Below are 24,174 nucleotides of genomic sequence, written 5' to 3'. Positions count from 1 at the left end.
AGAGGTTCTGAATGCCTTCTTTACATCTATCTTTAAAAGTCAGACCAGTTATCATCGGGGTATTCCACTCTCCAACCTCGTAGTCTCACCTGGGGAGCAGACAAAACCCCCCACAATTCAGGAGGAAACAGAGACCTGCTACTTCACCTGGACTGCCACAAGTCCATGGGGCTGGATGAGATTCACCCGAGAGTGCTGAGGGAACTGGCAGAGGTGATAGCAGTGATAGCTGAGCCACTTTCAGCACTCTATCTATCAATCTATCAGCACTCTGTCACTCAATCTATCAGCACTCCTTGTTGACTGGTAAGGTCACAGAAGACTGGAGGCTTGCAAATGTGACTCCCATCTATAAGAAGGGTTGTAAGGAGGATCCTGTGAACTACAGGTCTGTTAGCCTGACCTCGGTGCCAGGGAAGGTTATGGAGCAGATTGTCTTGAGGGAGATCACATGGCATGTGCGGGACAACTGGGGGATCAGGCCTAGCCAGCATGGATTCACAAAGGGCAGGTCCTGCTTGACCAACCTGATCTCCTTCTATGACCTAGTGACCCATCTAGTGGATGAAGGAAAGGCTGTTGATGTAGTCTACCTAGACTTCAGCAAAACCTTTGACACTGTCTTCCACAGTATTCTCCTGCAGAAGCTGGCAGCCCGTGGCTTGAACAGATACACTCTTGGCTGGGTAAGGAACTGGCTGGAGGGCCGGGCCCAGAAAGTGGTGGTGAATGGAGTTAAATCCATCTGGTGACCAGTCACAGGTGGTTTTTCCCAGGGGTCGGTGCTGGGGCCTGTCCTCTTCAATATCTTCATTGATGGCCTGGATGAGGGCATTGAGTGCACCCTCAGTAAGTTTGAAGATGACACCAAGTTGACTGGACTTGTCGATCTACCTGGAGGTAGAGGGGCCCTACAGAGGAATCTGGACAGGCTGGATAGCTGGGCTGAAGACAGTGGGATGAGATTCAACAAGACCAAATGCCGGGTCCTGCACTTTGGCCACAACAGCCCCAGGCAACACTACAGGCTTGGGGCAGAGTGTCTGGAAAACTGTCTAGAGGAAATGGACCTGGGGGTGTTGATTTACGTTAGACTGAACACGAGCCAGCAGTGTTTCCAGGTGGCCAAGAAGGCCAATGGCATCCTGGCATGTATCAGAAATAGTGTTGCCAGCAGGAACAGGGAAGTAATTGTCCCCCTGTACTCAGCACTGGTGAGACCGCACCTCGGGTACCATGTCCAGTTTTGGGCCCCTCACTGCAAGAAAGACATTAAGGCCCTGGAGCATGTTCAGAGGACAACAAAGCTGGTGAGGGGTCTGGAGCACAGGCCTTATGAAGAGCGGCTGAAGGACCTGAGTTTGTTCAGTCTGGAGAAGAGAAGGCTCAGGGGAGACCTTATTGCTCTCTATAACTACCTGAAGGGAGGTTGTAGTGAGCTGGGGATTGGCCTCTTCTCTCATGTGGCTAGTGATAGGACTAGAGGGAATGGCTTCAAGCTGTGCCAGGGAAGGTTCCGGCTGGACGTTAGGAAATCCTACTTCTCTGAAAGGGGTGGTCAGGCACTGGAATGGGCTGCCCAGAGAGGTGGTGGAGTCACCGACCCTGGAGGTGTTCAAGGAACGTTTGGATGTTGTGTTGAGGGATATGGTTTAGTGAGAACCATTGGTGATGGGTGGATGGGTTGGACTGGATGATCCTGTGGGTCTTTTCCAACCTTGGTGATTCTATGATTCTATGATATGAAAGAAATAAAATTACATTCATACATTTTTCCATATGTTTACATCTTGGACAAACATGGCAAATCCTCTGATTTGCGTCTTATATTTTAATAAAGTTGGGATTATTTTTTAATATGGAAAAAAAAAAACAGTTTTTTATAAATTTATCAAATTTGGTTATCCTTTACATATTTGGTTATCATTTACATGGATGCCTTCACTGTGCCATCAAACTTGCTAATTATAACTTCTGTTGCAGTATTGACTGCATAATACATTAATTTTGTGCAACTGAGTACATTAAAACCCATTCATTTTGAGGATAAAAATGTCTGAAGAACAGTTCCCATCTAAACATCAAATGCATGCATGAGTTAAAGTTAACTTTACTTTTCTTGACAGATAACAAATTTTTACAAAAGGTATCCTAGTCTGCTGCAAAACCACACTATTGTACTGACCTCAGCATTAAGGAGTAGAGGAAAGGAAAATAAAGAATAGTTTTAAATTTTGTTGCTATTAAATAGCCTGTGCTTAATTATCTGATGCTACATAATAGAGACTAAATGGTTTAAAAAAAAAAAAGAAATCCTTAAAAATGCTAAAATTATGATGGAAATCAAGACTATGTACCACTGGGGTAATATTAATAAAATATAATTATCCAAATATTCTACATGAATAATGTTTATTTGAACTGTTTCAGCCAAAGGAAATATTCACAGTCGTTGTGAGGTCTGCTCCAAAACTAATGCCTTGTATTTTATTACCTTGGGTCACCATGTCAAAGGTAGATGTTGGTGGTATAGCAGTACAGGTTTTAACCTCCCATCAGTATTCTGTTACATTTTGTTGCCATGTGACAGAGAGCAGCAGAGGCACGGTCTGACAAAATGGCTTCTGTCCTGAAAGTAAGGGTGTGCAATTTAATTTCTCTTTATATTTATTTATTCTCAATGTCTATGGTTGAACTGGTAGAAAAGTACTGTTTATATCCTTTAACTATTCACTTTACATTTCAGATATTGCAATAATACAAATAATGTAAACAATTATTTTGGTCATGGATCACAATTGATATACTTTATCTAGTCTGTGAAAGAGAAACTATCTGTCTCTAAGCAAGTTGAACTGAGAAAGGGTTACAGGTCACCTTATGTGCGAAGACCGCTGTGTTAATGAAAGTGATAATATATGTATGAGAGGAAAACTGTATTGAATTAAATCAATTTAAAAACTGAAGTAGTACACATGACCATGTCAAACTGCTTTTAAATCTAGCTAATCTTTAAGTGCTTCTTTACAGATAGCAGACATCAATCATTTTGCCTGTTCATCCTTTTATAAGCAATTATTTAAATGTTCTAAGTGATAGTGACCTTTAGTTTTTTCATATTCATATAGTTCCCAACAGATTCTATAAGTTATATGCCATCCAAAATGTAATTACAGTATTCAGTATTAGACAAGTTGCATTCTTCTATTTATTTTCTAAATCTTCATATTCTTATCAAATCAGATCAGAACTGATAGCGTTGCATAGAAATGATACATTAGCTTCTAACAGTTTTGTTGGACCATCTCATCAGTCTTTTCCTTCAGCTTTTTGAATAGCAATACAATATCTGTATCTAGATTAAGCTGCAATTCTATTTGTCCTTCTTACAACATGTAATGATCTAGACAAGATACAATCAAGTTTAATATTCAGAAGGCAGTGTTATTGTGTGCTTTTGTCTTATTTATATGTAACACTTCTATTAATCCACATGAATGTATGTGATGAGAACAGTCTTTAAAAGCATTTAGCCATTTCTTACTAATATGACAGAACCATAGTCTGCAATGGCATAACTCATAGAAGCAGAGAGTTGTCAATGCATCGAGACTAGTGATATTAATTATTTAAACAGAGTAGCAATATTAAGAATATTCTTACCATATATTTATATCCTTCAGGCTAGAGCAATATTTAAGTGTTCAAACTTCATTCTTAAGCATTAACAATAACGCTTTATATTTGTAAGATTGCTAGGAAATGGTACAATGGACTTCATTTTCTTAAAGGTCAAATAAATAAGACAAGAGAATATGAATCTGATTCTGCCACATAGAAAACTGACAGAATCCTAATTTTCCGTAATATTTTTTATCATCTAAAAGAACATTTTTGAGATTCAAGACTTTCTTTTCCTGAAGCAAACATAAAATTTTAAATGTAGCATAAATTTAGAAAAGCTTTGAAACATGACATGCTGAATATTCTGTAAGCCTTTTCAACAACTTTTCTCACTTCTGAATCTTCATACTTCTTTTCCTGCCTTGTTCATTTCTTTTCAGTGCCCTGTGGTGGAATTTTAACAAAGCGCAAGGGGACCATTTTGTCTCCTGGTTACCCTGAGCCTTATGACAACAATTTGAATTGTGTGTGGAAAATCAACGTACCAGAAGGAGCTGGGATTCAAGTATGTATAGTTAGTATTTTCTTGTCTGTCACTGCATTTAAAACTGGTTTTCCTGATGCAAGAGCATGAAAAGACTATTTATTTGAACTTTCTTTCTCTCACTAATGGCTGTTAAGACTGAAATTATTCTATATCTTTTCATTCATACAGATCTTAAAGATGAAAGTTACAGAAATCTTAAAAGCTATATCCGTATCTTTTAACTTAGAAAAAATCACCAGTAATTCAAAATATATCATTTCAGTAGGTCATTCAGTAAGAAGCCAGAAGAAATAGATAAGCTGTCTGTGTTGTTGCTGTTGTTTTTTTTGTTTGTTTGTTTTTTTTTCCCTGAGATTGGATATATATATATATACATATATATATCTTTCTTGCAGAGTGAAATTAAATAGATCCTTTTCTTGGGGAGATTATATGTGCTGTCCTAGAAGCTATGTTATTTTATATACAATTATGAAAGTTCGTATGGGATGAATTCCTTAAAAAACTGACAAAATTCTTCTTTGCAAAAAATTGGATTAAGAACATGGAACATATAGCAGATAAATATCCATATAACTAAGTCACGTAGTAAAATATTAAAATGAATCTTATTGGAAAGGTAGATTTGTCTAGTATATTAGAACTTATAACCTGATCATACTTCTAGCACACCAGTTACCATGAGAACATGATAGTAAGTGTTCTATTTCTTCTCTTGCTTCAAATAAAAAAAATAAAATAAATTATTTTGTTTCTGTGTGTAAGGCTTTAGGTGCAGTTTCCTACTGGAGACCATTTGAAACAGAAGATATTTCTAAATTTGCATTTAAAGTTTTGGAAAAAAAAGCAAGAAAGTAATTTTCGATGATTTATTGTGTCTGGTTTTCAATAAATTAAAGAGCTTTTACTGTATTCTCTTGTATTCTTCAGGAAAATTTTTCAAAGTAGAATGAGTTTATAGCTTACTTCTGTATAACAATTGTAAAATTTGCATCTTTTTGTTTAAAACTATTTAAGAAGAATGTGGAGTCTTTACAGAATAACACAGAAATATAACAAATGCTACCTAAGTTCATACATGGTAACATTTTAAAGTTTCGTAATTAAATTTGAAAGCTACCAGTGCCTATCAGCAATAGTATTTAGAAAACTAAATCATATTTGAGACTGATTTTGAACACTACTTGTTTATAATAGTTGACAAAGTTATGATTCTGTGTTCTCAGTACATCCTTTACAATCAGGAATGAATGCTAAATGCTTGGTGGATCATTTAGAGCATTTTTACTAGTCTCTTATTATATCTAGTGTCCTGACTTATGGACTCAATTTCTTGAAGTATTTATCTCTTATCACAGAATGTAGTAGGTGACTAAGTTGCTAGCTTTGATTTCAAATTGTGTCTAACCTGCATGATATTCTTTTGCTTAAGAGCTATGATATGATGATGCATTTCCTAATGTTATTATTTTTTTTTAATTCTCACAAGTCTTTCTGCAAAAACACCTAGTGAATACGTGACCTTTTCTTTCCATTATCATGGACAGTCACAAAGCATGATACTTAGGCTTGATCCTTTGTCTTACCTGATTTTCAACACTAGCTCTGAGAAAGTCCCTCATATAGTGAACTGAATACGTATGATACAGGAGCTGTAAGATGGAGCATACGTCAGAAGCCCTCACACTATATTTACTGAGATATATTTGAGAACTAAGCATGGGTTTATAACCAGTAATGTCAGCAGATATGGCACTGTAATAACTTTAGTGCTTTTAATTCATAGGAAAGAGCAAAAATTATCACATATACTCATATATATATATTTATACACGTATTATATTACATAATGTATACATATTACATATTGTATACATATATGCATATATAAATCATATGTTATTTTTATATTATTTTATATATGCATATATATGTATATAATATGTAATATTATGTAAGATGTGTAATATATTATATGCATATGTATATATACATACATAATTATTATTCTGGAATTCAGCTACTTAAAGAAACATTAGAAAACTTGGGTGTCTGATTTTGTCCTACTTGCAAAGAAATGCTAATCTTGAATATCCACAGCAGATAATGCCTTGTGTTTATGTAGATGTATAAAATATCTGGACACTCTACCGGATCAGTATTCTCTCAGTGTAGCAAAGACATTGTCCCAGCTTTAAAGGAGATTAAAATAATACATTTGCAATACATTCTCCCGTATCAAGTGTGTATGAGGGTATTTAAACTACATTGTGTGAACAACTACATTGTTGAATTTTTTGAAATAGTGTGACCAGATGTAAATGATGAACTGGGTAATCATATCAAATAATTAATATCACATCAAAAAGCAAAGATTTAAAGGTAGATTTGGGTAAATTGGAAGAAAATGAGTTGAAAACCAATCTTAAAGCACCTAGCTTAAATATCTGAAACTTAAACATCAATAATTTTATCAGCTGTAGTTCCTTATAAATTAAGTCAGAAAGGCACCTTGAGTAGATAATTTAAAACATTTAGTATAGATTCTTACTTCACTGCCTGAAGGAATGTCTTTTTTACTTACTGGTTACACTGGGAGGCTAGGGCCATAACATACATACTTGTACTAAAATAGATGTTTTAAATTAGATGTTTTATGACAAATGCAAAAAAAAAAAAAAAAAAAAAAATCCTGCAGTCAACAGCAATCTGGCACATTAAAACAATAAACACAATCAAACACATTCAAAACATAAGAGAAATTTAAATTCAGTCTGCAGGTTTCCTAGGTACCTGTGCTTCCTACTCAGTATGTTCCTGACAGTCACAACAAGCACACTGGAAGATGTAAGGACAGAGCACAGCCCTGCCAAAAAGTACCTGGGGATACTGGTGGATGGCAGACTGAACATGAGCCAGCGCTGTGTTCATGAGAATGGTTTTTGGCTCCCTCATGAATGAGTGGAAGGATGTTATCATCTCTGGATGGAATGAAGTGAAAGTTCTGCCTATTGCTTGAAGCATGCTAGTGAATACTTTTCCCTAGGAGATCAGTCACATGTGAAAGTAGCCAAACAAGAGGCTACTCTTACCTGGAGGAAGAATTGAAAATGCAACTCATGTCATTATGGGGTTGTTTTTAATTCTGGTTAAACTAGAATCACAAAGAAGCTGAAGTAATTGGCGATAGTGTATGTTTTCCCCTCAGTGTCCTTCAAGTAGTCTGGGTATTAGCATAGTATTCTATGCCCAGGTTGCTGTGCAACTCTTGTCAGTGATAATATGTAGTTGTCACTAAGGGTCACAGAACTTAGGAGTCTGAATTGGCAATTAAATCCAAATGAATTGTATTCGCTTAATGATATGTTTCATTATCTTTACAATAACACCAAGAAACAACTTTTCATGATTGAAAGCAACAGAACTCCCAAGTATTCTGTTCTATTCTATTCTGGTCTGGTCTACAATTTGAAGTATTCTTTTTGCTTTAATACAAAGGGGATTAGGTTTATGTTCTTTACCTCTTTTTTTCTTCTTCTTCTTCTTTATTTTTTTCTTTTTCTTTCTTTTTTTTTTTTTTTTTAGGTTCAAGTGGTGAGTTTTGCTACAGAACACAACTGGGATTCTTTAGACTTTTATGATGGAGCTGACAACAATGCTCCAAGGCTTGGAAGTTATTCAGGTGACAGAAGATTTTACAATAAGCATTTCACAAATTCAACATGCGTTGTAAACACACTTTTTTTCTGTTTCTTTTTTCTGCATTTGCTACTCCTATAATTAACAAATGATAGTATTGTTGTTATTATAGTCATCATTCTAGTAGACTGTCATAAGGCTGAAAATTTGAAAATTTTAGGAATGAAATAACATTCAGGGGCTCCCAAGCTATAGGCATGATCTTTATAGATATTAACCTCATTTGTCCACTCTTATAGCAGGGACCAGAAATTCTGATCTCTAAAGTAAATATCTCCTGAAATTGTATATGGCTAAAGGATGCATTCTTTATCTCTATTTTAGATGAGACAGTTTTGTTCGCTCTTTTAAATTTGTTTTCCTTTATTGTACTTCATTCACATGTATGAAATGGCATTATAGATGAGTTTTTTGTCTTGTCATTCTGAGTTTCTTGTTGTGAACTCATACTAAAACACAAATAACTAATCAAGCACATTTTTAGGAGTAGCCCTACCGAATGTGTTCAGAGCTGCTTTATATATTTGGTTGTAATGTTTAAAGTTATCTCTGTTAGGAAGTCTGTTCTTGCTTTTACAAAAATCCTAGTTGAATCCTTCTGTTGATAAAAGTGGGTGATATGAACTCGTATTTGACCCTTCTTCCCAGGATGCCTATAGTTCCTGTCTCTGATAATGTGATGCATTGAAAATGTAATAAAACTTTCAATAGAGACACGTATTTGACAAGCATGCATGATGACAGTGCTTTGAGCAACCCAATCTAATGAAAGATGTCCAGGCCAAAGCAAAGGGAGTTGGACTAGATGAATGCGGCAACCCTGCCCGTGACAGGGGATTTGGAACTAGATAATTTTTGAGGTTGCTTCCAACCCAAGCCATTCTATGATTCTATGATATTTAAGTGTCTCTTCCAACATAAACTATTGCATGATTTTATGATTCTGTGACAAAATATGATAGAACTGGTTTTGTAATCTTTCCCTCTCTCCCATCTTCTTCCCCTTCACCCTTTGTCTTTTTATACACACACACATTTATTCATGTAGTTAATTTCTCTGCATTTCAGTAATATTTTTCTTTCTCTTTTCAGGAACAACTATACCTCCACTTCTAAACAGCACGTCAAATAATCTGTACCTAAACTTTCAGTCTGATATCAGTGTATCTGCTGCTGGATTTCATCTTGAGTATACAGGTAATGCAGAGATGTTCAATTAATTAAGAGTGCTTTTCAGTTTCAGACCTAAGTGGTACAAAATATTCTGTCTTATTGCACATTATGAGCTACATACAGTTGCTTCAATTCCATTGGTAAAATTCTCATTTAATTACATGGGTAAAATCTGAGACTGCATGGACTGGGATGTTTTGTTCATTTTGTCTTTCTTTTCGTTCATATTGTTCCTTTCTTTTTCACTTCCTCAAAACATACAACAGGAGTAAATGCAGACCCCTCAAGCTTCTCTGGTAGGCTCAGCTGTGCTCTGCATTGGAGCACTTTGGAACCAACTGCGTCTGGCCCAGGGCAGCCCCTAGCCCCCCTTCACAGCAGCTGTCCCTGCAGATCCTACTGCTATCAAAATCCGGATATTATGACCAATACTATAAAATACTCACTATTTATAGTGAGTCATATACATATAATGTCATTTAAGTATATAATAAATCAGGAGAATTATTTCAAATGTTTTTATTATTTCTGAAAACACTGCAATTATAACCATACTTGCTATCCAAAAGAGATTGCCTTGTCTGACTAACTGGCCTTCTGACAGTCATTGATGTTTTGTTAGAATTTTATTTTTACAAGGCTATGCAATTCCCTCTGCTCATATTTGCTCTGCAGTCTGATCTGCATAATTTTTTCACAGTTAATTCTTGTCAGTTTTACAGTATGCAGATCCCATGCTCTGATCTGATTAGCCTGTCGGAGAACACAGCCTTGCAAAAATGCTAATTTCTCTATGTCTAAACATTCATCATAGGTTATATTTATCCTTCTGTTTCCTTGAAATACAGATGTTGTCTCAGCTTCTTTCAACCCTGGAGGGAAAAAAAAAAAAAACATAGGAAGTTAGGAAAACAAAGTAATACAAATCTGAATCCATTGAAAGAGAGAATGCCTCTGTGTATTCATAATGTCCAAAAAATTGAAGTACATAGTGTACTACTGATATGCAGCCCTCATCCCTAAATAAAGAAAGTGTTCACAGTATATTGTTACAAGTGTTGTTCCAAGTCAAAGACAATGGATGTAGGTGTGATAGCAGTGAGCATGAATTTATACAGTGTGTATGAGTGAGGGTTTGTGTACATATGCAAGATATTCTCTGTGAGTGAATAAATCAAAGTATAAGCTGAAAATTTGTGATTTAGGGAAGAATACGGATGTCTCTCAGTAGATACCTAGGTAGCCAGTAGCTCAGTGAACTATCAAGATTAATAATAAATGAATGTTTCACATACAAGTGATAGAGATATGCAATTAAGAAAATAATGCAGAATTTGGGGTGGAGTGAGGAAATCTCAAAACAATATCTAAACTTGTAATCTTTGTTAGAAACAGAAATAAGGGTAGAATTATTGTGGAAAATATTGAATTGCTGACAGAGTAAACTGAATTAAAATTTTCTGTGATACATAATATATCTCTTAAATAAATATAAGCTATGATATGCTCTTAAATAAATTATTGTGCACATGTAGTAATTACTGAAGTGGAGTCTGTGGTCTGTCAAGTATGAAATAGGATTAAGTAAACACAAAAACTTCATAAAATCTGTGAAATACACTATAAACCAACTAAAAAAAAGAAAATATTATCAAGATTGTTTTGAAATTTAAGATAGAGACACACTTTTACAAATTCCAGTACTGTAAATTCAAAATAATTAAATGATTTTGTAGAATAAATGTGGAAAACACAAAGTATTAGGCAACATTTTTTACCATGCTCTGGCTCATAGCAGAACTAAAACTTGTTTTAAGAACAAGCAGTCAGTTGAACTTCACTGGAGATAGTAATTTGTAAAACTCAAGAAAGATGCAGAGCTCTTGGAAAGGGTCCGGAGGAGGGCCACTAGGGTGATCAGAGACATGGAGCACTTCTACTATGAAGAAAGGTTGAGGGAACTGTGCTTGTTTGTTTAGCCTGGAGAAAAAAAAAAAAAAAAAAAAAAAAAAAAAAGGCTCTGGAGAGACCTCATTGTGGCCTTTCAGTACTTGAAGAAGGGAGTCTATAAACAGGAGGGGAGGAGGGGGAGTGGCTGTTTACAGGGGTGGACAGTGATAGGACAAGGGGGAATGGTTTTAAACTAAGGCAGGGGAGGTTTAGGTTAGATATTAGGAGGGAGTTTTTCACACAGAGGGTAGTGACACACTGGAACAGGTTGCCCAAGAAGGTTGTGGATGCCCCATCCCTGGAGGCATTCAAGGCCAGGCTGGATATGGCTCTGGGCAGCCTGATCTAGTGGTTGGTGACTCTGCACATAGCAGGGGGTTGAAACTCAATGATCATTGTGGTCCTTTTCAACCCAGGCCATTCTGTGATCTCAGCTAATGCCTTAAACCAGTAATGGACAAGGAGCAAATGGGGCCAGACTAAGAAAAGTTGATAAAAATTTTGCAGTTAATGTGGATCTTGACTTCTAGGCTCCAGGTTTTTCACTCCATAGATCCTGGCTATTGCTCCCTATTAATAGCTAGGGAAGACACATCCTCTCAGAGCTGTAGATTGAAGGATGTGTTATGTTTTCCTTTGCTCTGTTTTGTTTTCAACCTAATTTACTTTCACATAATGTGTAGAATTTTGTATTGTGCTGAATTATGAATTTGATAAAGGAGATTTAGTTCAGGAACAATACTTTCCCATCACTGCTAGGAAGGAAGATGACAGTGTGTATTTTGTGTATCTCTTGGACTTTTGTGTCTTGCAGATTTCTGCACTGGAAAGTCAGCTTTGTCAGGATTTTTCTCAGGATTTGAGAGCTAAAAATATAAAATTCTTATCTTTATACTGAAATTTCACCATAAATGCACTGATCAGAACATTATTCATTAACTTGCATAGCCACTCTCCTCTGATCATCTCTGACAATGCTTCCTGCCATAAAAGTCTGGATTATGCTTTTAGAAAAAGTAATTAAAAATTAATGATAACATTTTAATGACAGTACTTCACGTGATTATTGTGTTTCATTGGAACCAACATTGGTGGAAGTCAATATGAGGAGTTAGACAGTACATAGTTCTTAGTGAATATCTCATCAAAGTTAAATGGTAAGCAATTGTCAAGTGAGTTGGCTGTAAACATTTTTTTCAATGCATTGTATACTTCCAAATCTATTCCACATATTCAAGAATACACAGATTTGTGGGGAAATGTGTATCTCTTGTCATTCCTTGTGTCATAGAGAATCATATTCTAAAACTTAATAGTGATTACATCAATAATTGTTTTTCTACCATGTTTTCACTTGTATGTTGAAACCTCAGATTTTTATTATATAAAACATATCCTACCATAGGGTTTATGCACTCTATGCTCCTATATGTTTTAATTGTTTAAGTTTTTTTTTTTAATTAGGTAATTGTTCTGTATGAATATAAGTAGTTTTCTTTGAGATCAGTTGAGTTTCTTTCATTACTTTATGCATAATTTCCGTAACATTCAATTATTTGTTTAAAATTAATTAAAAATATGATGTAACATTCATTCTACAATATTGCACTCAGTGTAGTATTGTTCAGTGTTCTCTGGAATAGATGCTGGGAGAAGAAAGTGTGTGTGCTCCCAATTTCAGTTAGGTAGGCTATGGTCAGTTCTGAGACTGGAGGTAGGAATGAGTGAGCCAGTAAAGAGGAGAAATTTAGAGATTTTGCATTTAGACTGCAAATCTTTGGAAAATGTTTCTTTCCTTTGCTTGGAAATAATAATTAAAAAAGCTTCCTTTTATAACAGTTTTTTTCCAAAATATTAGTCTATTTCGTTACCCATACAGACTGTTAGCATGCAAGCACTTCCTAAAATATCAGTATGCTGTGCCAAAGAAGTCCAATGTGAATCTATTGTCAGATTCTATGGTACTTAAAATGTCTGAACTTTCCAATTTTTCACAGCTATAGGTTTGGACTCTTGTCCTGAACCACAGACACCAAGCAATGGGATCAAAATTGGAGACAGATACATGGTTGGAGATGTGGTTTCTTTCCAGTGTGACCAGGGTTATTCCCTTCAGGTGAGCTAAGTTTCCAATTTCAAATGGTGCCTTTTAGTTCTTCAATATGATTATGGTTAACTGTGTCAATATCAAGTGGATACTGAACATTGATTACCTGATTAATTTGCAAGACTCACATATATTTCTATAAAATATTAAATTTCTAATCTTCAAATTTTATGTCAAGTGTCTGTGTTCTGTGTTTCTTCTTCATTAGTGATTATAGCTTATCTATTACTGATGACGTGTTTGGTATTTATAGCTGAGTTCTGAAGTGAATACTCCTCCTTCCATAACATTTTTCTGTCATGTAGAGTGTGACTGTTACTTTATTTATTTATTTATTTACCTATTCTAGAAATGAGCAGATATGCCTACTTGTACCTATGGAGAAAGTGTGTTTACTTTTATTCTAGGAGAGGAAGTGAATGGTTTGCACAGTAATAAATAAACTATTTGTTATTACTCTGGATGTTTTACAGATACTTGGTTCCCACAAATGTTACAGACTCTGAACTAATACGGAGATTTAACATTAAAATTAACAACTTTTTTTCTTGTGAATATTAAACAGACAAGATAAAATGCTACTGATCTTTTTTATTATTTTTATTTATTTATTTTTTCCTGCTGAATCATCTTTATGTTTGCACTGTGTGGTTTTGCAAGAAATCCCAAGTACAGTTTTCTCTTAGGAATTTTCATTTTAATTAATTGTCCCTGGAATACAATAATAGTTACATGAAGTTGCACAGCTACATGAAGTTACACAGTTACTGATGAACAGTAAATGTATTGGATTACTCTGGTGTATTTTTGATCAAATCTGTAATAGATTTCCTTGAAATCGTAACATGTACTCTGTTACAAAGAAGCACTCTGTTGTAAAGACTTCCCTTAAATATCTCAGTTTGGCTACTTAAGCTATTTCAGAGTTGAAGGTAAATGCTAAATTTAGATACAAAGTCACAGAATCATTTATTATGAATTTAAAATGTTAAGCCAGTTGTATCTACTGTGTATAGTTAGTATCTTTTTTCATATTCCACAGATTATGCAGATCAATTCTATGTATACATCATTTTAATGAGGTCTTTATTTTCTAGCACGATGATTTAAACTAAAGCTGGTGTTGTAAAATTCATCTGGAGAATGTCAGAAACAATATTAAAGGGATAAATACAATTTTCTGATTGGCTAACTGTCCCTTGGTTGAGATTACATTCTGCTCTGCTGTCCTGAAAGTTTGATTAAATTCACAGTGTGCAGTCTACATTTTCTACCATTTTAAATATATTCTGTTTTTTTTTTTTTAATTATTAATTTGTTTTATTGGAATACTAATTATGTAGTATATGTTGTACACTCTTTATTATTTGCAAATTAGCAAATGTTGTGTCATTTTAGGGACATTCACATATCACTTGTATGCCTGGACCAGTAAGAAGATGGAATTACCCAATTCCAATATGTTTAGGTATGTTTATCATACATAAAACTTCTTACGCATGTCATGTCAGAATGAAAAATCTAGATATATGTATAAGTGAAAAAAAAAAAAACATGAAAAGATGAGAGAACTTATTTTAAAGTGCAAAAGATCAGACTGAGATGAAGATTTTTTTCAGTATACTGCAGATTTTGGTAGAACTTCTCTGGAATGCCTGGTCAGAAAAAGAAAGAACAACATATACACCAGTCACTGTTTCCTGTGTTAGTTGTGAGTCCTCCAGAAACCCTTATAAATATAGTTCACTTATTTATGAATCATTTCCACAGTACAGTGATGAGTACTACAGAAAATACTAAAATAAAAATAGCATTACATTATCAACTCTGATGAATGCACCATGAGGCACGTGTGCCCTATTTAACAAGATGCACTCTCATTGAAATCAAGCTAGAAGATCAATATAGAAGACTATATTAATATTGTTGGGAGAAGCACTGGAAGCCTGCCAGAAACCTATAGAAAGTAGCTGACATGCACTACAATATATTGTCTTTAGGTAATGAATAAATATGTCATATATAAAACTATTTTTGCATTCTTTTTCACTGAATAGAAATGGTTTTTTGTTTGGGTTCCCAAATAATAAAATTTATTCATATTTATAATCTTGCATCTTGCTACAGATCTCATTATAAATGAAAAACATTATTAAATTGTTATTAAATTATAAGCAAAGAGTGCAGAGTGAATGCCCCTCTTCTCTTCAGGTGCATGTGTCCCTCAAATTAAAACCTAGTCAATTCAGATAAAGACAAATATATATTTTTTTAAGTACCCACTTGTAAATTATTTTTTAATATATATTTAGTGGTAAAGGAATGTTTATGAATCTTTTTAAATATAAACCTTGATATTATATTATTTACCATGGAAGGGTCCTAGTGGTCTGCTATATTTTTTAGCTCACTCTACTCCTTTGAATAATGTCTTTCTTTTTTTTTTTTTTTTTTTTGGCAGCACAATGTGGTGGTGGCATGTCAGACTTCAGTGGAGTGATCCTGAGCCCTGGGTTTCCTGGCAACTATCCTAGTAGTTTGGATTGCACGTGGACAATAAAGTTGCCAATTGGTTTTGGTATGTGTTTGCTCATGAGCTAAATTGGTTTTGGTTTAGAATGGTTTATAGATTCAAAACACAGTATATGTTTTAAGACATTATGAATGTTTATCCTGGGAAAAAAAAAAAAAAAAAGAGAATTTTGAATTTATTTAAAGAATCAGAACCTCAAAAGAAAGATTTAGAATTAAAAACCTACAAAGTTCTTTGTTTTTCATTAAAAATACACTGCAATTTTATGATAAAGATACAATTGTTTAATTGTAATTAAGTAGTTTTCTAACTAAACATACTTGTTTTTTCTTTGTGAGTCCATAAATCCGATAAAAATATCACACATATTTTAAACAAAGTCAGTATCAGTTTGAAGAGGAAAAAGCTATGTTTGAGTTGACTCAGCTTTTTTTTGCACGTCCCTGCTGAATATAGCAGCAGCACAGAAAATATCCTTGGAAGGGACCTCTAGAAGCCTCCCACTGGAAGTGAAACTGTCTGTAATGCTTGATCAAATCTGATATGATTGGCATATTCTTCTCAGCAGGGCTGCTGCTCACTCAGACCGTTCCCAAACTGTACAAACAGATTCCCCACATGCAGAACTGCTCCACGTGCAGAACTTTTTAACTTGTGCAAACCTTTAAGCTTCTTTAAGAATTGTTGACATAGTCCTCCAGTTTTTTTTCACTTTTCTCTCTCTCTCCCTATGTATATAGAATAGTGGATTTATCATCGTAAGTCAAAATCACAGGGCAAGCTGTGTAATCTAAATAGAGTTCTCTACCAGACATTTTCAAAGATTGTCTATAATAAAGAAAACAAACCTAAAATTCTGGAATGTTGATTGATTCTATTTCAGATTCTATCATAAGATGGTACATTCAAGTGCATATGAAAACTGCTTTTTTTGTTTGGTTGGTTGGTTGGGTTTTTTTATACCAAATATATTCCTTTGTAGTTCTTGCCTCGCTTTGTTGCTATCCTACCTCTTTTCCAGTACTGACTCCTCCCTCCTTCTCGTTTGCTTGCATTCTCTCAGATTAATGTTTCCATTTCTCACTTCTCATCCAACAATTCAAATTTGACTCTTCTATCACCCATTTAAACTATACATTGTTGTTCTATATTATTTACTTTCACCTCTAGCAAGAAGAAAATGCAGTTATTCAGGTTTTTTTTTCTTGGCTGAAATAAGTAAGTTTAGCTCCACCAAAATCTGTTTTTCTAAACTGAAATTTAGTTGCTGAATTTATTTTATTTATTTTATTTAATAGTCCCCGTTTTCAAGTACATGCATAGGAAAACAAATATTCCCTTTACTAGAAGAAAATGAAAACTGCATGGATTGAAATGAGCTTGACATTCACTATTTTTGCATGTTAGATGGAAGACAAATAGCACTAATATTAAATTTAAAGTCAAATAACTTTTCACTGTAAAAATGAAAACAAATTAAAAAAAGAAAAGATATTTGAAAAGTGATGGTTAAATCTGGTTTTAGAGGTGCCCTGGTTATATAGCCCAAATGAGGTACATCCATCTAACTCTTCTGAGCTGTAAAAGGGAAGACTCAAAAACACAATCATAGGAACTTTCCATAAGATTTCATTTTTGAAGTATTTCTAATGAAACTACTTTCCAATTAGTAGTCATAGGATAAAATACAGAACGGCTTGGTTTAGGAGGAGCCAAATCAACTCCCCTGCCTTTGGCAAGACTGCTGCCCACTAGGTAAGGTTAACCAGGAACCCATCCATCCTGGCCTTGGACATTTCCAAGCATGGAGCATCCATAACTTCTCTGGGCAGGGCAGCCTGTTCCTTTGCCTCAACATCCAAATGATGAGTCATGAAGTATAAGCTTTTTGCCTTTGTGTTAACCAGTGTTCTATTATAAACCAATGACTGTTTATTTGGAAAAAAAAAAAAAAAAAAAAAAAAAAAGTATAAGGTTGCTTTCACACATTTCTTTGCTATTTATTCTGTGATTTGTACTTAGATTTTATACAATGGCTGCTCCGAAAGTAATGCCTCCTATTTTATTGTGTTGTCCCCTGACATCAGAGCTTTGTTACATGTTGTATGTTACATACTTTGTTACATTTTGTTGCTGTGCAACAGGTGGCAGCAGAGGGGCAGTCTAACAAAAAGACCTTTGATATGGACATGTGTATGAAGCAAAGGTGTGGAACTGAATTCCTCCATGTGGAAAAAAATCACACCCACTAACTTTCATCACCTCTGCTGTTGCAGATTTTTACAAATGCGGAATGCAGGCTCTTGTTCATTGCTTGGAAAATGCATAGATAATGATTGCGACCCTGTTGAAAAATAATGTTTCTTAACTGAGAATTTTCTCTATCAAATTGTGTTATTGTGCTCTTTTTACCTGTTGTAGTTTTCGTGGAAATAAATAGGAGACATTTTTTTGGAGAATCCTACATTTGTATGAAATAGTCATTCAAGAGGAATGGTCCAAATGACAAAAAGCCTCACCAAAAAAAAAAAAAAAAAAAAACCTGTTAAAAATAAATAAATGTGTAAAGGCTGAGCAATGGATGAATATTTGGGAAGGTTGTTCAGGAATTAGCAGAAAAAGACAAAAATATACAGAGTGGATTGACAGGCAAAATTTTAGAGCCTGGCCTTGAATGCTTCCAGGAAGCATCCACAACCTCACTGGGCAGCCTGTTCTAGTGTGTCACCACCCTCACAGTAAAGAATTTCTTCCTAATAAATGTCTAGTATATTTAATATTTAATAATATTTAATAATCTCTGTTTTTTTTTCCTTTTAATAGAAACAAATTCTGTTTTAAGGTTTTATGTAATTAAAAACAGGAAAAATTTCTTAAAAAAAAAAAAAACCTAACTATTTAAAAAAAATAGTTTTTGAAAATTAAATGGAATGCAATCAACATTCAGAATTGAAATTTGTCCTATTCATATAATTATTCAATCATAGTTCTCAAATTAGAAGGAACACACAAGAATTATCCAACTCCCAGCTCCACACAAGGCCACCTAAAAATTGAACTGTATTTGAAAGAGCACTATCCCAACTCTTATTGAATTCCAGCAGATTGGTACTGTGACCATTGCACTGGGGTGCCTGTTCCAGTGTCTGACCACCATTTGGTGAAGAACCTTTTCCTAATGCCCAACCTGATCCTTCCTGGCACAGCTCCATGCTGTTCTCTCAGGTCTTATCGCTGTCACTAGAGAGGGGAGATCAGCACCTGCACCTCCACTCCCCATGTTAGGACATTATAGGTCATAATGAAACCTCTCCTGCTTCATCTTCTCTAAGCTGAACAAAAAAAGTGATCTCATATGTCTTCCACTCTAGATCCTTCAACGTCTTTGCTTCCCTCCTTTGGATGCTCTCCAATCTTTCTATGTCCTTCTTATATTGTAATGACTGAAAGTGCACACAATGCTTAAGATGAGGCTGCATCAGTGCAGAGCAGAGCAGGACAATCCTTTCCCTCAACCCACTAACAGTGCCATGACTGATGTGCCACAAGGTACAATTGTCCCTTCTGGTTGCCTGGACATACTGTTGGCTCAGATTCAACTTGTCATCAACCAGATCCCTTTCCATTTGACTGTTCTCAAGCTTCTCTTTCCCCATCTATACATGTATCTAGGGTTGCCCCATCCGAGGTGCAGAATCTGGTACTTGCTTTTGTTAAATTTCATGTGGTTGATGATTGCCCAGCCCTCTAACTTGTCAATAGCTCTTAGCAATGGCTCTGTACCTCCATGGGATTCAATAGCTACTCCTGATTTTATAATGTCTGCAAGCATATTTAGTATGCATTTGAGTACTGCATCCAGCTCGTTTATAAGAAAATAGAAAAGAATGGGACCCAGAATGGAGAACTGTGGAACCTCATTAGTGACTGACAGCCAGCCTGATGTAACCACATTTACAGTAATCCTTTGAACCTGATCCATCAACCAATTATTCACCCATCGTATTATGTATTTTTCCTAGCTGTATGCTGGATGTTATCTACAGAAGGATACTGTGAAAACAGTATCAAAAGTTTTGCTGAAATCCATATTGGTTACACCAACTGTCTTCTCTTGTTTAGCTAGGAGGGTAACCTTGCTATAAAATAAAATTTATGTTTGTGAAACAGGATTTTGCCCTCATGTTTTGGCTGTGACCAATGACTGAGTTGTCATTCAAGTGTTCATTAATAAATAGCCTAGTATTCCGAAAGGATAATATAATTATCTTACAGTTCAATGCCCTATATCAGGTTTGCATTACCTTGTTAACATCTCAGAATTAGTAAGGTATGAGAAGAAATAATGCCTCACACTGAATCCCATGAATTACACTTGGGAGCATAACATGCATTTCCACTGGTCACATTGTTTTCTGATATTATCAGTCTAAAATATACATACTTTATTTCCCTTCCCTGATATTGAAAAGATGGCTTCTGTTTTCTGATGTATTTTTCAGGTGTCCATTTACAATTTGTAAATTTCTCAACGGAGACCATACATGATTACTTAGAAGTCAGAAGTGGATCTACAGAAACTAGTACTGTTATTGGGAGACTAAGTGGCCCTCAGCTACCAGCCTCTCTATTCAGCACAACTCATGAAACTAGCTTATATTTTCACAGTGATTACTCACAGAACAAGCAAGGATTTCATATTGTATATCAAGGTAAGAGTTTGATATTCTTGTGTGAAAACAAGGTGGTTGTTGAAGACTGCTTCTTCATTTCCCAGTCCTGAGAGTTAAACATTAAATAAAAATGACAATGAAAAAGAAAAAATAATTGTGTATTCTCTTTAAAAATAAGTTAATGTGCAGGCAAACAGATTGTTGTTCATATCTGAATTTGGTTGGCATATTAATTTACACTGCAAGGATTTATAAAATAAGCATCTCTGATGTTTGATCTTTATAACTGTATGGAGATCTCAATTTTGTGTCTTGGGTTTGAGAAGAAAAAGTTCTAAGTACTGTTTTAGAGCTCTTAATAGGCTTGGATAGAGTAACATTAACCTAAAAATCTCCTAATCCATTTAATTTCCTAGCTGGTAGTTTCACTGGAAGCTTCTCTTTCAGTTGTTCCTAAACAGACAATTCTGAACTAGTGAAGAGATCATAGTTCTATTTATATAATTGTTCATTCATTTAAAAGGAACTGTATCACCACTGCTCACAGAAAAAGGCCAGGTTTATAGTTTTAATTTAATCTTGTTTTAAGCACTACTAAGCACTATTTAGTAGAATGGAAACATAGCTAGTTTCTGTGATCCATTGCTTTTGTACTCTCCCAGCATCCACAGTTGTTTTCAGATTACTAATTCTATTACTGGAGGATTTGTCAACATATTTGTATTCAGACTTATTCTTACCTTCATGTTTTTTTAGAACTTTGGTCATATCCTCTCCATAATTCTTTTACAGAACTCTGCTTTCTCTTTACCAAGAAATCATGTTTAGCCATATGCCCTGTGAAGCTATTTCTTATTATAGGAAATTTTTATTATTACATTCCCATGCTACCATATAAGTCAGACTCACTGACCTGAAATTACAAAGATTCCTTCTAAAGTACTTATAGATATAATTTGCAGTGGGGAACCATGATCTGATAGGACAGATCTTGATAGGATATAAGCCTTGGGACAGTAGCTCTTCTGGTTGAACTCTATTTGCTTCTGGTCCTCTGACTTATCTATTTAGTGTAACACTTTTGTATTTACTTCAAACTGATCTAGTGTCTTCGACATTTGTAGTACAGGCACTTTATCTTGTTTGGAAATCTCTACACTCTTTAGCTATAAAGACAAAAGAATTTACTGTGTTTCTCTCACTGTGGCATCCATATATCCAGAAAAGTCCTTTTTGCACATTTAGCATTAGGTGACTCACCAATTCCTCAGCTTATTTCCTACTTCTGATGTTGTTAAATACTTTCGTAATTATTATCTATGGCATCTTCTGGAATATATTTTTCAAATTATTTTTGCTCTCTTTATTTCCTATTTAAATTTGGCCAGCTATGTTTTACAGTTTTTTGAAAACAGCCTACTTAGTCACATGGATGCTTTTCTGAACCACTATGCAGTTGCTTTTTTTTTTTTTTTTAATTTGTTTTTATTTTGAACTTTAGGGTATGTTTTACTTCCTCTTTTAAAGCAGTAAGAATCCGCAGACTTAATTATTAGTAATCTGCACTACCTCATTTTAGTACATTCAGTTTTGAAAAAATATAACATTTCTCTGCTTGATTTATTTGACAATCAAACTGCATATGACTTCTGTTATGAACTGTCTTTCTGATGAATAAGGATTGAGTACCAAGTTTGTTCAAAACTAAATTACCCAAATCTTTTCTTGAGGAATTTCAAACTTCTTGTTCTAGGGAAAAAGTATTCCCTACGTTCAAAGTTGTATTTCTATAGGTCCTCTCAGTGAGTTATTGATCCAGTTCATGGATGTATATTTGGGCATTCCATTACTGCTACAGTTTCTCTAATTGTACTTAAAATTTCCTGTTAACAGTTATTTTCCTGATAAGAACGTCGTAGAAACAGCTCAGCATTACATTTATGCTTTTTCAACCTATGTGTGTTCTTTTCCTTTCCTTTCCTTTCCTTTCCTTTCCTTTCCTTTCCTTTCCTTTCCTTTCCTTTCCTTTCCTTTCCTTTCCTTTCCTTTCCTTTCCTTTCCTTTCCTTTCCTTTCCTTTCCTTTCCTTTCCTTTCCTTTCCTTTCCTTTCCTTTCCTTTCCTTTCCTTTCCTTTCCTTTCCTTTCCTTTCCTTTCCTTTCCTTTCCTTTCCTTTCCTTTCCTTTCCTTTCCTTTCCTTTCCTTTCCTTTCCTTTCCTTTCCTTTCCTTTCCTTTCCTTTCCTTTCCTTTCCTTTCCTTTCCTTTCCTTTCCTTTCCTTTCCTTTCCTTTCCTTTCCTTTCCTTTCCTTTCCTTTCCTTTCCCTTCCATTCTTCTCTTCTCTTCTCTTCTCTTCTCTTCTCTTCTCTTCTCTTCTCTTCTCTTCTCTTCTCTTCTCTTCTCTTCTCTTCTCTTCTCTTCTCTTCTCTTCTCTTCTCTTCTCTTCTCTTCTTTCTCTTCTCTTTTCTTTTCTTTTTCCTGATAATATTTTTCCATTATTAGAAACTTAAATGTCATAAGCAACCACGTTATTCTCCCACCTGGAAGCTTTTCCTTTCTCAGCTTTAGGAATCCTGCTGCTCTGTGCTATGCCTTTCACATCAGAGCTGTTGGTTTGTTCAAGCATTCTTGCTCTCACATCTTGAGTTTTAGGCTTCTGTATTGTTGTGTGTGCTTCTTAGTTTGGCTCTCCTTCTCTGTTCCTTAATACTGTATGAATTACTAAATATACAGTGCAGATGTCAACAGTTTAAGGGCTGGTCCAGCCCAGTTCCGCGACTAGTGGGGCGGAGGGATTTTGCAAAATCCGCGCCTTCAGGAAGGGAAACAGGGGACCCCAAAATAATTAAAAACAGAGGCAGTGGTCTGAGGAGAAACAAACTAATTTACTAAATATAGTATTGGAATGTAAGATAACACACTATAATACAATATAAAACAACAATAATTGAGAGAAAGATTGTCTGAGAGCCAAAGGCCTTACGCTAATACTGAAGCCTTGCATGCAGTCGGGAGCAGCAGTAGCGAGCCGATCCGACAGGGAACTCGGCGAGACGAGAAGAGGGCCAAGTCAGATGACCTGCGCCCTTATATCTGTTCCCTTGAACAGGAATGATAACAGTACTCAAAATGGCTCTTGGGGAACGTAATTCTTCTTCTCTTCCAGACAGGTACTCGGAACTAAGCATTTGTTCTTTAACTCCCAGTACACTGCATGATGTTGTGATGTGGAATACTGATAACCAAAAATCATAAAACCATGACAGCAGAGTACCTGATTTTCCTTTGCTATTTATTGCAATTCTGCTATTCATCTTTCTCCCGCTCTGTTTCAGAGGTGCATTGACTTTTAGCCTCATCCCTCCCATGGTAACACATCAATTTTTTTCTGTACCTGTTAGTTTTTTTCCATCCTTCTAATTTCAAGGCTCTTCTACAGCTTCTTAATTTTAATTGTCAGGAGCTTGGACCTTTTTTGACTGAGGAGTACTTGGAAGCAATTTGTAGCCAGTGGCCTGTAGTTTTAGAGATATAAGTGCATTAATTCTGTACTTAGGAAAATAAAAAAGGTAAAATTAAGGAGCTAGTTTCACTTTTGCCTTCGCAGATACTCTGTTCCAAGTAAATGTAAAGTAGATTGTTAGTTTTGTTTGTTTGCTTTATGCTTTCAATCTGTAGAGAACATAAGATCCTTTCAACTTTTGTTATGGTAGTATGTTTTTCACCTTAGGTTTGGAAATGTAAATGCATTTTTATGCATATTTCCAGAATTGATATAAGAACACTTCACTATGCTCCCTCTAGTGTAGAACCAACAATTTTGAGTCTCACTATGCTGGAAGTTAAGGCATATGAAATGTCTCAGGTTGCA

The 24,174-nt window shown here is 35.1% G+C and overlaps 1 protein-coding gene across 6 annotated transcripts in view; it reads left to right on the top strand.

Moving 5' to 3' along the window:
• The window catches only part of CSMD3 (CUB and Sushi multiple domains 3), a 567,558-nt gene that overhangs the window by 461,353 nt on the left and 82,031 nt on the right, over window positions 1–24,174 (top strand). For all 6 annotated transcript variants that reach the window (XM_040695846.2, XM_015283035.4, XM_040695845.2 and 3 more), the window contains 7 exons: window positions 4,065–4,189; window positions 7,757–7,853; window positions 8,963–9,067; window positions 12,991–13,109; window positions 14,499–14,568; window positions 15,562–15,678; window positions 20,136–20,345. In XM_040695846.2, the coding sequence (XP_040551780.1) occupies window positions 4,065–4,189; window positions 7,757–7,853; window positions 8,963–9,067; window positions 12,991–13,109; window positions 14,499–14,568; window positions 15,562–15,678; window positions 20,136–20,345 (843 nt within the window). The remainder of the gene's footprint in view (window positions 1–4,064; window positions 4,190–7,756; window positions 7,854–8,962; window positions 9,068–12,990; window positions 13,110–14,498; window positions 14,569–15,561; window positions 15,679–20,135; window positions 20,346–24,174) is intronic.

The sequence above is a fragment of the Gallus gallus genome, chromosome 2, assembly GCF_016699485.2.
Source record: "Gallus gallus isolate bGalGal1 chromosome 2, bGalGal1.mat.broiler.GRCg7b, whole genome shotgun sequence".
Classification (NCBI taxonomy): Eukaryota; Metazoa; Chordata; class Aves; order Galliformes; family Phasianidae; genus Gallus; species Gallus gallus.
This window is presented reverse-complemented; position numbering and strand designations above follow the sequence as displayed.